We start from the raw sequence: 16,306 nt of genomic DNA, 5'->3' as shown, positions 1-16,306 counted from the left end.
TTTAATGATCTAGGCGCAAAGTCTAAAGCGCATGGCACAAAAGCATTAAGGTCATATCTGAATCCACTTTTGCTATTTTAAGGACAGAAAAATACAGTTTGCGCCGTGGCACATGGTCTAGCAGGGTTGTGCTTATTCTCTTAATGAGTTATGGGTGTGTTTTGAGCATAGCCTGCAGTAAACAATCTACAGTCTTATTACACATTCACTTTACCAGTGAGTTGTGTCACACCAAGGTGCATTTCAAGAGTTCACACTTAGCTCATGATGATTAAAACAGCTTATTTGGCATGCTGTCCCGAGAGAGAGCCCTGAGCCCTGATCCTTTGATGGTGGGAGGAAACCGGGCAACCCGGGGGAAACCCATGCGAACACTGGGAGAACATGCAAACACACAGAAATACTAGATGGCCCACCGAGGACCCGACGCCATTGGTATTCTTGCTGTGAGAGAACAGTGCTAGTCATTGGGCCACCATGCCGCCCATTCTGGATAAAAGTGGAAGAAGGGGAGGAGGAGGGTTTCTTCCAGACGAAGATAGTTGTTGAAAGGAAATGAGGATATATATAGTGACTTGGAATCCTTTGATTGGAGGATCATGATTAGCTAATGTGGGCCAACTGGGTCAATCATAAGCACGTGCTCCTCTCGAAATTAGTTTAAAATTAAACTTAACTTATTTACATGGCGGTCTTTGTAAGTGGAAAACTGAATGCTTCACTCTCTGGAGCAAGGATGAACAACGAGCCTCCTCCATTCAGCCTCTTTACTTTCTCTTTACTTTACTTTTTACTTTACTCCTTTACTTTCTTGTTGTACGCACTCCACTGAAGACATCCATCAGTCTACATATTTAATTTTGTTTGTTAAGCAAAGATTTGTTGCAAAACTATTTCTAAATTCAGTTCAAATTTCCAGCAAACGAATAAATGAACAATAAGTAAGATGGGTTTATATCCAAACACACATCCTATTCTTACGCCCTATACAAGATGTTTTTTCATTTGTAAAGATGTTTGCGTAGTGCTGTACATCCTGTATTAAGGGTAAGTGTTTAAGGCGCACATGTAATGCATTCTGCGCTGGACTTTAGACCAGCGTTCAGTTAGTCAATGGGGCGGTTTATTTTAGTTCCTCAAAAAAACGATACACCAACATTGCGCCTTAACGAGCTTCCTTCCTAGACCGGAACACCCAAGAGTCCACAAAGTGGCGCAAATGGATTTACTATTTAAACAACGTGGTGCAAATCGGGCCAATTAGGATTGCGTTGGTCTGAAAATAGCAACAAATTGTGCCAAACATGTCTTGCGCTGGGACTATGAAATGGGCCATTGTCTTGCTTTAAGAAATAATAGGCCAAAATTAAGTGATTTTTTCCCTTAAAATAAGCTAAATTATCTGCTAATAGCATAAGGAAAATAATCTTGTTTTTCCTTTTTAGATAAGATCATTTTGTTTACCCCTTGGCAGATTATTTAGCAAAAAACATGCTTAGATTTAACATATTATTAATTTTAAAAGGACTACATGTTTTGCTTGTCTAGAAAGTGCTTCTTGTTTGATATTTGGACTTAAAAAAACTGTTAAAAAAAACATTTTTTGCAGTGCTGTCATCACTTCAGAATGAGTGATTCCTTTTGGGAGAAAAAATGCATAATAGATCTACTTTAAATGCCTTAGCAAACCTTATTAGAAAGGTCTATGTATTTATATATTTGGCCGTCCTGTGCATTTTGATTGGTATGTAATTATTATTCAGCTGTGACCTAAAATATTAACCGAACAAGAAAGAGCTCAAGTATGATCAGATTCCTGTTCACATCTTTAAGACGGAGTAGGGGGAGGAGACAGAGACACATGACTGGTTTTCAATGAGAGAAACAGCGTGGAAGGAGCCGGAATGAATAGATGAAAAAGAAAAGAGGGCAGAGCGTACAGGAGGAACTTACTTTTTTGTGTGGTTTTCTTAAATATGACAGCATTCTCGCCAGAAGTGTAGAATTTGAAGTACGTGCAGTTGGATTCTGAAATGAGATAATGAGGGAGAAAGGTGAAGAATGAAGATCAGTCAGAGAAACAGAAAAAGGCACTTGAGCACTGGCTTATAAGCCCTGCGAGGGTCATTGTGTATTAATGTGTGGAGGACACAGAGCAGCCTTCTCACATATGGCAGTGAGAGAACAAGAGAGACGGAGAGAGCGAGGCAGATGGAGAGGGAGGGAACCAGAGAGAGGCAGATGGATAGAGAGGAAGAAGGGCAGAACGAGGCAGACAGACTCAGGTTAACATAAAATCCACATTCGCTTCCTCTTGTCCACTGCTGCTTGTCTGTCCTCGTCTTATATTGCAGGATTTTTCACTCATGTACTCTATATTTAGACCTGCAACCGGGCAGCAGTCAGAGTTTATCCATCCATGCACAATATGACTGACCTTTCTGCAATAACAGTGACCTGCTGCACACTTGTCTTCTATCCAGAATGCACCCTCAAAAAGCCATCTGTGCTCATTATGCGTTCTTATATAGTCATATTATTGCCCTTAATTTGATTTAATGACATTCATCATATCATATCACAACATATCAAATTGTAATAGTTTCATATTATACCAAAATATTTTTTTCCCTTGATCATAGACCACTGTAAAACATGCAGGGTTCCACACAATTCATTAAAATTTTAACAAATTTATGTGCATTGAACATATTTAAAAAAAAAATTAAGTTAATGAAATCTCAAGAATTGTGTTGTTTCAGCTCATTTTAAGTCAGAGATGCCCAAAGTGGGGCCCGCGGGCCAAAGTTGGCCAATGGTATCTTTTAATTTGGCCCACCATCCCATCTTTAAATAGAGAGAAAGTGGTGGGAAGGTGGTTGGGGTGAATAACTTTGACAGTGATCTTCATTTCGAATTTAATGTAAACTTTTTTTTCTTCATTTTATTGCCGAGCTACAAAATAGCCAACTGAAACTAAATGATTCAATTAAAAACTGTAAATGAATCAGACTTTTAAAATTTAAATGCTGTCAGCAAACTGCACAAGACATCTGAGAGCAAATCAAAGTAAGCTAAACTGGTGTATTTAACATTAAACTTGTAATAAATGGGATTGTTTATGTTTTACTGTAATACGTTCACTAAAAAATGAGAATTTTTAAATATGTTTAAAAATTATAATGCATTAGTTAATATGATTGAAAGTTATTTTTAAATATTACAAAATAAATTTAAAAAATTACCCATGACAAACTTAATACATACGGTTTGGCATATATATTCAGCCCACAGCCCTTAGTCAAATTAACTTTTTACCCTTTATAGGAAAAAGTTTGGGCACCCCTGAAATTAATAGTTTAAACAAGCAAAACATATATATGTTTTTTTTTTTTTAACAAAATCTATATAATTTAAGATTTTATTTAATCATTTTAAGGATCTTTTTATATAAGTAGTTTTTACCATTTTACTATTATTATTATTATTTTTAATATTATTATTAATATTAATATTGTTGGAATATCAAGCCAATTCCATGCGTGTTCAATAAGAAAAGGTCTGGAGAGTGTTTTCTTCAATGCCAACAATATTAGTAATTTATTAGATTCAAATGAATAATTCGATGACAGAGCTCTGGGTTACGTTACCCCATTGGAATACAAGAATTACATTCAAGAGGTTTGCAACTAACTTACATTTCCTGACTCCAACATTTATACACAACTGATATTAACAGGTGGAATTTTGGTGTAGCGTCACTTATCAGTCATTCTGCAATCCTTTGGCTCTTGTACCCCCACACATACTTCCTCTTTCTGCGACCCTTCTCTGCTTACCAGAACTGAAAAATTACGTGCATCTTTAATATATTTCACAACTTCTAAAAGCATCATGACAACTTGTGACATGTCTAGACTTTGTATTAAACAAAGGCCGCCACATTTTTCGCTTTTTCCACTTGTCAGCATGTTCCTTAAAAAAGTATGCAGCACGGTAAAAAAGAGGAAGTGTGTCTGGTCAAGATGTGTTATAATACAATAGAAAAGATTTATTAATCTGTTGTTAGTCTAAACGTTTTCCTAATAAATAAAAACACAGAAGTAATAAAAATACATTTCTTTTTTCCAACAATATTAAAACTAGATATATAAGTATAGCTTTTGTTCAGTTTAATTTATGTAATTGATTTATATTTTCAAGTAAATCGAAACGAAAATATTTTCTTGTCAACTAGTTAAAACATATTCCACCAAATATTAATTTCGGTAGACATTTATGGCCATTTAACATATTTATGTGTTTTTTTTTTCTTTCTTTTTTGTCCTCGGTGATCTTTAATATATACTGGGTGATGTACTGTAACTACGCAAGATATTTTCTAAAACGTCAAGCAGGAACTTGTCTATAGCTCGTTAGTTAATTATTAAGACATAAAAAAACTAAAATAACAAAAATAAAATTATAAAAATATAGGAATATATAATAGTTTTTTACATGCTTTATATCCTGAATTCAATTTGTTTCATATTTGTTTTTATTTAACTTGATGCATTCGTTATTTAATGTTTGAATACTGAAACTAAATAACAGCCATCGTTTAAATGGTTATATTTTACCATTAAAGTGTAATACATTTTATTCAGTTAAAGCACATCTTGTCCGTTTAATTTTAAATCCATTGTGTTGGTGTATAGAGCCAAAAATCGAGTCGATGTCCCAATATTTATGGACCTAACTGTATGTGTAACATTGATAACCTATGTATAAAACTGGAGGAACTGATGAACTGATGTCAACTGAATGGTTTTAAAATCTTTTTTTTTTTTGTCTTTTGTCTTTTTTTTTTTTTTTTTGCTGTTTTGTTTGCCTTTTTTGTCTTTATAGTTGTTGATGCTTTTTGTACTTTGTGCTGCTTTAAAGTCAAAATAACAATATAATTAAAAAAAAACATAACATAAATCACAAAAATTAATCACTGACCTGCAGTTCACAGTAATAAAATTTTTTCGTCAATATGTTTAAAACTGACTCTCACACAACACAATCTCACATTCCCTGTCTATTCATTCATTCATTCATTCAATCATTCATTTTCTTTTTGGCTTAGTCCCTTTATTAATCTGGGGACACCACAATGGAATGAATCGCCAACTTATCCAACATATGTTCTACACAGCAGATGCCCTTCCAGCTGAAACCCAATATGGGAAACACCCATACACACTCATTCACACAAACACACACACACACACACACACACACACACACACTTACACTATGGACAATTTAGTTTACCCAATTCACCGATAAGACCTGTCTTAGGACTGTCGGGGAAACCGGAGCACCCGGAGGAAACCCACAAACATATGGAGAACATGCAAACTCCACACAGAAAAGCCAGCTGACCCAGCCGGGGCTCGAATCAGCGACCTTCTTGCTGTTAGGCGATCATGCTACCCACTGCGCCACCGTGATGCCTGCCTGTTTATTTTTTTTAAGTTAATGTTTTTTGCTGTTTTTTCACCATATTTCACCACAAGTGTCACTTCCCAGCAGGCACAAGACGTTGCAGCTCAACGTTGTAAGGATGTTGCATTTTGGGTGGAAATAAAAAATTAGTCCAACATCAGACAGACGTTGGATTTTGGCCGCTTTCCAATGCGACCTAAAAGCAACCAAATTTTAACGTCTAATGATGTTACAGATTGACGTTGTTTGGACGTTACCCCTATGACGTCTGTCAGATGTTGGATTTTGCTTGAATAAATGTCAGTATTTGACCTCAATATGACGTTGGTTTAAAATGTTGATTCAACATTGGATTTTGGTCACTTTCCAACAAAACGTTGAATTTTGGTTAACATCACAACCTAAATCTAACCTAATAATGATGTCTTATGACGTTGTGTGCCTGGCCTGCCGCGTTATATGACACTTTATTAAAAGTTTAAGTTTACTATTTTAAATGGTGTGGAAATTCCTTTGTTTACATGCCCAATATTATGTAAATATAATAACGAAAAGGTCAAAGGATATGAATAAAAGTTTTGGGTTAGGGTTAATGTTTTTTTATTAAATATATATTAAAAAATTTAAAACAATGTATATAAATAAATTAAAATATTTGAACAAGAATGGATTAAAAATTGGCAAAGCAGATCAAAATCCAAAATTTCAGCATTAAACTACTAGGAAATGATAGTTATCGTCATTTAAATGTTCCATGCACAAACCAAACTAGTTGTCTTTTCCATGAATTTGCCAAATCTTTCACACTTGGCCAAGAAAAAGTGCCCAGAAAGTTGCTGTCCTGCGTTCTCAGCTAAACGGGTGTCGTGTTGTGATCTGTTATGACAGGTTCAAGTAGAGAGTGGAACTGTTCCTTAACAGAGCTGGCAGTCGAAGCGATGGCACCGTTACAAGAGACATCATCCGAGTCCTCTGGGCCCTACAAACCCAGGCACATGAAACGCCCTGGCTCTCCGTTTATGCGTGTTGTTATATGAGAGGTGAGATAAATATCACAAACCAGAACACGACAAACTAAGCTCTTACTGCGTCTGAGAAAGTCAGCCGTCATTAATAATATCACAGTTTGACTGCGTGTGTGAACCGACTGCTGCTGTGCGTCTTTAAAAAATAATTATGCATGATCTGCTCCTCCTGCTAACCCAGATGCATACATATACATACACTGTATAATGTGCTCACAAGACAGAAATGAATCGCGAGATTAAAACAGCAAAAATCTGAATGTGTGTGCAGCCTCAACACACTAGATTTCTTAATCGTTCTTTATTATTTGCTGTTTGTACAGCCAGTTTGCCCCAGGAGCAAAGTGCAATATGCAGTGTGAAATGTTTTAGACAGCATTTTGCTACATTGCTCTCCATGATCCCATCATTCTGCATGTTTCATTTATGAAGAGTTGTCCAATTATCATATCTTGAAAATAAACACAGTTGCCTTGTGTTTAAAATTCCCACTTCATCTCCTGGTCTCTCAATGTTTCCATCCACCTATTTTTATGCGCATTTTGCATATGCGCATGAAAAAACAGGTAATGGAAACGACATGATGCGCATACATTTTTGAAAAAATGAGCATAAAAAACATATGCGCATAAGAAAAAAGGTCATGTGATTTTTTTTTAAAGAAATCATGTAATGGTAAATATGTGTGTGATTGGACAAACCGTCAGACTGAGCACACTGTATAACATCTGAAATGTTGTTTTGGTCATTAAATTAACGCTTAATCATTTATATATTAGTGTTTTTATGTTATTAATGAATCAACAGCGTCTGTGCTCCGAGTCTGACACCTTCAAACGCCACCACGCCTTCACTGCATGTCAGGATTGCTTTCTGAGGCACAATCGATTTATTAGATGAAGAAAATATTGATGCAGCTTCTCCTACTGCAGCAAATTCCGTTTTTACTGTTGATATTTGGCGCCAGTTAATCAGAAGGTGACCATTTTGTTAGTTTTGACTTGTTGGATGGAAACACTGCTTCATTCGCACGTCTTTTATGCGATAATCCAGTTTTGCGAGTAAAGTTCATTCACATTTTTGGATGGAAACATAGCTAATAATGACACACTCAGGGTGCTTTCACACCTGTGAATCGATTCAGTTGTTCCGAAACAGGGATTAAAATTGTTACATTGTTGCTCTTTGTTCTTAGTGCAGTTCGCTTTCAAACTGCAAAGGACCAAAAGAGCTGAAACATGTCACGTGTCAGTTAACTCTCCTTACATTGGTCAGAGTTTCATGGTTTATTTTGCAGAGTCCCGCTCAGCTGTCATGCGTCCTTAATTTAATTTATGGCGATGAGCAATAAGACATTATAACCGGAAAGATGAGCTTTAATTTTGAATGGTGATATAAATCAGAGGTAAGACTCTCTCATGCATCGCCCTTGGCTAGACTGCAGTTCGGTTAATGTTCCTAACAGATAAACAGCTCTCGTTAATAGTTTATCATGCTTTCACTTTCGTATTTAACACGAAACCCACATTTACCGATAGGAATGACATCCCGACCTACTCATAATTCTCTCTTTTTATAGGCATTTATTTCTATTACAAATCCATAATACACTGTGATATAGCCAGGCTCGGATTGTTTTGCTTTTTCACTATCTTACTTTTTCGCAATCTCGGACCGATTGATATGGCCCGGATCCGAGCGCGGTTGCTGGTTTCACATATGCCAAACGAACTGCGCTAACTGGGCAAATGAGACAGGTTCCGAAACAAAAGTCTAGGTGTGAAAGCACCCTCCTACAAACATTCATTCATTCATTCATTCATTTTCTTTTGGCTTAGTCCCTTATTTTTCAGGGGTTGCCACAGCGGAATGAAACGCAAGCTGTTCCAGCATATATTTTACACTTCCAGCCGCCACCCACTACTGGGAAAACCAATACGCTCCCTCATTCGCACACACTAATACACTCTGGCCTGTTTTGTTTATTGAATTCACCTATACCGCATGTCTTTGGACTGTTGGAGAAACCGGAGCACCCGGAGGAAACCCATGTGAAAACGGGAAGAACTGTTAAAGAGATGGTTTACACACACACAAACACACAAAACAAAACTGAAAAAGATGTCTAAAGGCTTTGCATGAGGCTTCCTATTTGAGAATATAAAAAGTTTACTTTTCTCATGGGCCCCGATAGGTCTTGGTCCCTCCTGTGCCACTCCATAAAAACTCATTTTAGAATTGGAAACAGGTAGCTGGTAGACATTAGACTATTCCTATTGTAATAATATATGAAAGTGAGTAATATGAGGGCGAAGCAGTGGCGCAGTAGCTAGTGCTGTCGCCTCACAGCAAGAAGGTCGCTGGGTTGCTGGTTCGATGGTCGGCTCAGTTGACGTTTCTGTGTGGAGTTTGCATGTTCTCCCTACGTTCGCGTGGGTTTTCTCCGGGTGCTCCGGTTTCCCCCACAGTCTAAAGACATGTGCTACAGGTGAATTGGGTAGGCTAAATTGTCCGTAGTGTATGAGTGTGTGAGAAAGTGTGTGTGGATGTTTCCCAGAGATGGGTTGCGGCTGGAAGGGCATCCGCTGCGTAAAAAACATGCTAGATAAGTTGGCGGTTCATTCCGTTGTGGCGACCCCGGATTAATAAAGGGACTAAGCCGACAAGAAAATGAATGAATGAGTAATATGATGGCTACTGGTTTCTAACATACTTCAAAATATCTTCTTTTGTGTTCAACAAAAGAAAGAAACTACAATAAGGTTGGAACAGAGAGATTTTTGCTTAAACTGTCTCTTCATAACACGCGCAGGTCATTCAAACACTCACTCACTCAATCAGAAAATGGTGACACTTGTCTAACACATTCTGCTTCTCATAATGAGAGTTAGATTAGATCAGTGGTGTAAATTGGCATGGGTAGTTTTTCTCATGAATTGGTATGAAATAAAAATGTGTACTTTTATTTGAGTACATTTTTGTGCTGTTTATACTTTTTCATCCTGCAGTCACTACTTTCTTATTTCTTTCTTGTCTACAGTGATTGGCTGAGTTGACACTGAGCCAATTTTTTCCAGAATACACATGAATCACATGAATTATGCACACTTCAATTCAATTCATGTTTATTTTATATAGAAGTTCTAGTAAAGTCCAGATTTCAGAGCGTAAGTTCAGTTTAGTTCAGTTCAGCGGGTTTTTAATTACAATGCTGAAGGTTCAACACTGGAGAGCAAATCCATCAGTAAATCTGCCCAAACACTTTTATGGTAAACATCACAGTCACATGCCCTTAGTGCTATATCAATTGGACAAATTTTCATCATGAACCATCATGCACTGCTTCAAGTCAGATGCTAATCAGTCAGCACAACACCGCATTAGACTGAACAAAACATGCCTCTTTCGGGCCCAGCTCTGGCCCAGACAATTAGCTTTTGCTTGGCCCACATGCCGCAGTGAATTACGGTACATGACTAGACCAAGTCTGGCTTCCAAACAAAGGCCAAACATGGACCATATCTGGGCCAAGTCTTAGCCAAGTTAATAACCCATAACTGAGCCTGAACTGGGCCAGATATGTTAGTGTGTCACGACTGCAATAAAATTGATAAACCCATGAATCATTGCTCTTTAGGCGTGCTATAGGTGTGCTTTTTCTTGAAGCGATTTGATTGGTAGAATTTTTTTTTCTTTATTTGCAAATTATAAAAATAAAAAAATTTGCAAAATAAAAATAAAAAAATGAATTTTAAATGTGGGTCAAGATAGGCCAAACTTCCATGGCCCACATATGTTTGGCCCACATGCTGTATGCCAGTGCTGGATAAATGCCTGCTGTGCCAGATTTATGCCAAATCTGGGCCAAAATTCTATGCCTCTTTATGCCTGTCACAGGTACTGTAGACACATACAGTCTACCTTGGATATGCCTGTGTTGTTTAAAAGAAAAGAAGTCAAGCACAGACATCCGAGATATACATCGGTGCACAGTGGGTGTGAATGCGCACCCCTATACTGACACTAAGGAGAAAAAACTGTTGAATAAAGAAATTGGGTCTCATTTCCTAATAATTGCGTACTTTTTAAATATTTATACGCACATTTGAACTTCTCACAAAATCTTTCTGCCTGATTCATGAAACGTGCGCAGGCACTCACATGAGTTTGTTCTTAAGCCTGTTCTTCTGTTAGTGAATTTGGAGTACATGGCTATGTTGTAAATTAGTGTCTGCCTGCACGAGGTTAGTTCAAGTCCTTTTACTAAAAGTAATACTTCTTCTGCAGAGTGTTTACTTTTTCAGTTCCAGGCACAGAGAGTGTTCTGTCAAAATGCAAGGCACAATGAACAGAGCACAAAACAACTGATGCCAATAGAAAAACATTTTTAAAAAGGTGTCACTCGCCACAAAAAAAAAAACAAAAAAAAAAACTTGTTTGGTGTGATCTGGACCTGAACATTCATTCATCACTTATAGGAAACATAACTGTAAAGATGCAGTCACAGTTGTCAAGGCTCCAAACACAAGCTAAGACAGAATAATTATCCTCTATACAAGAATAAAGAGCTGATTGTTGTTTAGACCTCAAATATAGGTGGGCATAGATAACTTTTTTTTTTAATCTAGTTTAATCTAGATCAAATGGCTCATTTGAATTCTGCCGAAGGCATTCAGAATATGTGTGCTACCCAAATAATTACTAAAAGTAAGTAATTGAGAACGTTAGACGGAGCTCATCTCCTGTTTCCAAAATGCATCACAAACTGCTTGAGAAACTGTCCTACTATGATAATTGCAGATGAAAATAAATGATGTTCAATAAGATGTACTTGTGTTGATTAACTGTTCATTCAGTTAAACATGAATTTTGAACTGTAGGCCTCCATAAGCTTGAAACTGTCATTTTTGATTACCCTAATCTGACTAAAGTCATAACTGAACTAAACAGAAATGGAATTAAGACGTGGAGTATGCATGTATTAGTGGCATTATTGAAGTAAACACCGCAATCAAACTATTACCGTCATGTAGGACTTTTCGCCATATTTTCCGACAAGATCCACACACACGGCTTTCAATAAATGACCACAGATACACACATTGCAAAATGGGGAAGTTTTTTCTTTCTCACTTGTCGTGCGTTATTAAATTCCATAACACTCTCACCAGTCCTTACTCCTTATTTGCGTCTAATATCCCAGTTTGTCACAGGGGCATGAATGAAATGTTCATTCATTCATTTTCTTTTCGGCATAGTCCCTTTATTAATTTGGGGTTGCCAAAGTGCAATGAACCGACAACTTATCCAGCACATGTTTACGCAGCGGATGCCCTTCCAGCTGCAACCCATCTCTGGGAAACATCCATACACTCTCATTCACACTCATACACTACGGAAAATTTAGCCTACCCAATTTACCTGTATCTCATGTCTTTGGACTGTAGGGGAAACCGGAGCACTCGGAGAAAACCCACACGAACGCAGGGAGAACATGCAAACTCCACAAAGAAAGCTGGCTGATCCAGCTGATGCATGAACCAGCAACCTTCTTGCTGTGAGGCGAAAGCATTACCTACTGCGCCACCGTTTCGCCATGAATAAAATGTTCATGAGTTAAAGTGAAACTGCCAAACAGCAGTTAAAGTCACCAAAAATTACAAAAAACTCTTACATGAAAGTACTTCACGTAAACACCTCAACTATATTACTGTCGATTAAGGCAAATAGGATGTATATGTAAACATAGTCAGTAAGGTCTTTGAAGTATGAAAGATCCAGAGGGGCATCCTGCTGATCTGATTCAGAAGGGCACTCTTTTGTCAGACGACTCACCGGTTTGATTTTCATTTTCATTTTAAAAAGCACCTGATCCATTTTATTTGTATATGTTTTAATCGAGTCGAACGCATTAACTCTACAGGTGCCTGATAGTAAGATGTGTAGCCAACATTGATCAGATTCACTCTAGTCAACTGTATCCATGTTAGCACATTACATTTGATATGGTATTTTCACAGTAGGAATACACACAGGTTCAGACTCGTTCTCGCCCCCTACAGTGCAATTCGGCCAAGTATACATCCGCCCTAAATGTCATCATAGCTTGCATAGAATAGACGTAGCTCCAAACTTAACTTTGAGAGTAGATTAACGATGATTTATATATATATATATATATATATATATATATATATATATATATATATATATATATATATATATATATAATTTTTTGTTTTATTAACACAGCACATTAACACCAAAATTGGCAATATATATATATATATATATATATATATATATATATATATATATATATATATATATATATATATATAAATATATATATATATATATATATATATATATATATATATATATATATATATATATATATATATATATATATATATATATATATATGTCTAGTTAGGTGGCACAGTGAATTAAATAAACTAACTTGGCCACAGTGTATGAGTGCTTGTGTGTGAATGTCAGAGTGTATGGGAGTTTCTTGGCATTGGGTTGTGGCTGGAAGGGCATCTGCTGCGTAAAACATATGCCGGAATAGTTGGCGATTCATTCCGCTGTGGCAACCCATGATAAATAAGGGCCTAAGCTGAAGGAAAATGAAGAATGAATGTCTAGTTACTTTTATTCACCCTGTGAATAACATATCTAACTATATGCAGGGTTCTTTATGCGTTTACTATGATTTTTGTGTACGTGTGGTATCAGTTCTTCAATTTTTTCATTTAGAATAATTTTAGCACAAATGTGTTAATGGATCATGATTTATTCGTGAACACATTTGCATGCACATTTCACGCATGCATTTGTGCGTACGCATCATTTCAAAATAGGGCTATATTTATATTTGCAAAATAAAGCAAGATTTTCAAACAAAAAATAAAGTATTGAGCAAAAAATAAATAAATCAATGCAAATCTTCAAAAATTAAATAGAGGTAGGTCCAGACCGTAAAAAAACACCCAAGTTCCTGTGACTCTGCCCCCTTGTCAAATCAGGACCACAATGTAAAACACGCAAAAACGTTAAGTGCAAAGTGAAAAAAGCATCGCAAACTCACAGTCGAATCAAATTGAGCACTGCAATTGACTGGACAGGTTTTGTAAAGGCAATGCTATGACAAATTTTGCAAATATTTATAGTTTTTTATTAAAATGCTAATTTTTCGTTTTTTTGCACTGCTTTATTTTTATTTGCAGTTCTTTTTTTGTTTGCTAATTTCATTTTTATTTCTCAAACCTTAATTTTTGCTTTTGCAGTTCTTTATTTTTGATAGAAAAATTAATTTTTATTCTCAAAAAAAATTTTTTTGCTTTGTGATTTTTGGAGATTTGCATTTATTTATTTATTTATTTATTATTTGCTCAATACTTTATTTTTGTTTGCAAAACTTTCTTTTATTGTGCAAGTATATATGGCCCTAGATTGACTCCTTAAGACCCATTAATTTTTTTTTTATGTGTACACAAAAGTTTTTTTGTAGCTTAATAAAATTGTTATTGAACCACTGATGGAATATGATCTGTTTAGAGGATGTTTTAGGACGGGTTGGGACCATTGCTGTCTATGGAGGATCAGGAAGCTCTCAGATTTCATCCAAAATATCTTTATTTTTGGAAAATACCTTTTTAATATTTGTATTTCGAAGATTGAATGTATTTATCAATACTATCAGAATGTATTTTTGGGGGGTGAACCAAGCCTTTAAAACAGTGAATAAGTGTGCTCACCTCCAGGCAGCTCTGCAGGTCCACAACTCTCCCTCTCCGGGTCAATATCTGTCACCCACAGTGTGCGAACACAAGATTTCCACAGACCATAATGCGCCATCTCACATGTCTGGTTGTTCCTGAAGTGTTTTGGCTGGGAAAGCTCCACCCAGAACTCCGTGCCCATGCCAAGTACCGTCAGCGTCACTCCAATAAGGACCAAAAAGAACGCCAGCTTGATCTTGCCCTCCTCACTGTCACTCATTCGAGGAGGCCTTGCCCGTTTACCTGTGCGCCCACTTTTACTGCCAGCTCCACCCAACGCACCCATGCCACCTCTTCCATCATCGTCCTGTTGCAAAAAAAAGTTGGACCACATGGCAGCCACAACACTTTACAACAACCGAAAGAAAACGTCCAGAGAAAAAGGGAAATAAGTAGAAACAATTAAAGCAAAAATAATAATAATAGTAACAACAGAAAGAGAAAAACGCAGAGAAGAGTATTTATAGAAAGCTTTAAAAAAAGGGAACAGAAGATGGAAGTGGATTACAGCATTCTGTGACTTAAAACGAGCCTGATGTGCAAGAAAATCAAGTGACAGGGGGTCATTTCCGAAGAGCGGAGACTGGGAATTAACGGATGTCCACAAACACGATGAGGGTTGACAGCAAACTAGACAGAAATAATGAAGGTGGGAGGAAAAAAGGAACTCAATAAGAGTTGGATTGAGGCCTTAAAGAGCTGCGATGTGATGATGTATTCCAATTTGTGATGAATCTGCAGGAAACAAAGAAAAGAAAAAAACAAGTAATCAAAAGATAGAGAATAGAAGATACAACAAAAAGTGAGCTGGATAAATTCATCAGAAATCTTCTTTCAGTTATTAAATGTTACAAGATTTCTTTGTTTGTGAATGACCTAAAACATCAACATTGATGCTGGGTATTTGTAATTATGGTAATTAGGTTAACTAAAACTAAACTCTAGTCATAAATCTAAAATCATTTTAATTTTAATGACTAATTTAAATAATACATTTAATTTTAGAAAGTATTTAAATATTGTCCTTGCCATGACGACATTAGATAATATTTTACTCATTATTTTGCAAGGTAGTATTTAGCATAAATTGCTAATTAATCAAGGATTAACTAGGGTTAAATATGAAGTCCTTGGACAAACAGATTATTTCTTAAGGGGGCTAGCAGTATTGGCCTTAAAAGGACTTCAAAAACTGTATTAATTCCTGCCAAACTAAAAGAAATAACACTTTCGTAATAGTAAAATAATTTTACAATTTATAAAAAAACTTTTAAAAAAAATATTTGAAAAATAATTAACATTTACATCAACTGTGTGTGTCTGCATATATACATGTGCATGTATCAAACATTTTACTTATTACCCCATTTACATTCTGTTTAACTGAAAAATAATAATAGTTAAAATTGTTATTTAAAAGCAATTTAACAAATGTTTTTTAGAGTATCTCAAATTTTTTTTTGTTTGTTTTACTACATTGATATTTATAATGAAAAGGAAGTTCTTGAGGGAGAAAATGATATGAAACATGATTCATACTAACATACATTCGCCGTCCACTTTATTAGGTACACCAACTGCTCATTAGCGCAAATTTCTTATCAGCCAGTAACATGGCTGCAACTCAATGCCTTTAGTCATGTAGGCATCGTCAAGACGATCAGCTGCAGCTCAAACCGAGCATCAGAATGGGGAACAAAGGTGACTTTGAATGTGGCATGGTTGTTGGTGCCAGATGGGCTGGTCTAAGAATTTCAGAAACTGAACTCGCTGATCTACTGCGACAACCATTGCTAGGGTTTACAGAGAATGGTCCGAAAAAGAGAAAATATCCGGTGAGTGGCAGTTCTGTGGGCGCAAATGCCTTGCTGATGCCAGAGGTCAGAGGAGAATGGCCAGACTGGTTCCAGCTGATAGAAAGGCAACAGTAACTCAAATAACCACTCGTTACAACCGAGGTATGCAGAATAGCATCTCTGAATGCACAACACGTCCAACCGGACGGATGGGTTACAGCAGCAG

The 16,306-nt window shown here is 36.4% G+C and overlaps 1 protein-coding gene and 1 long non-coding RNA gene across 3 annotated transcripts in view; one reads left to right on the top strand and one right to left on the bottom strand.

Annotated features, from left to right (window-relative positions):
• LOC147840189 (uncharacterized) overlaps window positions 1–16,306 on the top strand; it is a 30,434-nt gene that overhangs the window by 5,943 nt on the left and 8,185 nt on the right. The window lies entirely within an intron of this gene.
• Window positions 1–16,306, bottom strand: part of cacng6b (calcium voltage-gated channel auxiliary subunit gamma 6b) — a 44,559-nt gene that overhangs the window by 22,248 nt on the left and 6,005 nt on the right. For both annotated transcript variants that reach the window (XR_015511140.1, XM_087286806.1), the window contains exons 2-3: window positions 14,261–15,019; window positions 1,954–2,028 (exon numbers count right to left, since the gene is read on the bottom strand). Coding sequence is in view for 1 of the 2 variants with exons in the window: in XM_087286806.1 (XP_087142932.1) it covers window positions 1,954–2,028; window positions 14,261–14,618 (433 nt within the window). In the remaining variant the exon portion in view is untranslated. The remainder of the gene's footprint in view (window positions 1–1,953; window positions 2,029–14,260; window positions 15,020–16,306) is intronic.

Source organism: Danio rerio, chromosome 16 (genome assembly GCF_052040795.2).
Source record: "Danio rerio strain M-AB ecotype USA chromosome 16, GRCz13ab, whole genome shotgun sequence".
NCBI lineage: Eukaryota > Metazoa > Chordata > Actinopteri > Cypriniformes > Danionidae > Danio > Danio rerio.
Note: the sequence above shows the minus strand (reverse complement) of the source record. Positions and strands in the feature narration are given on the sequence as shown.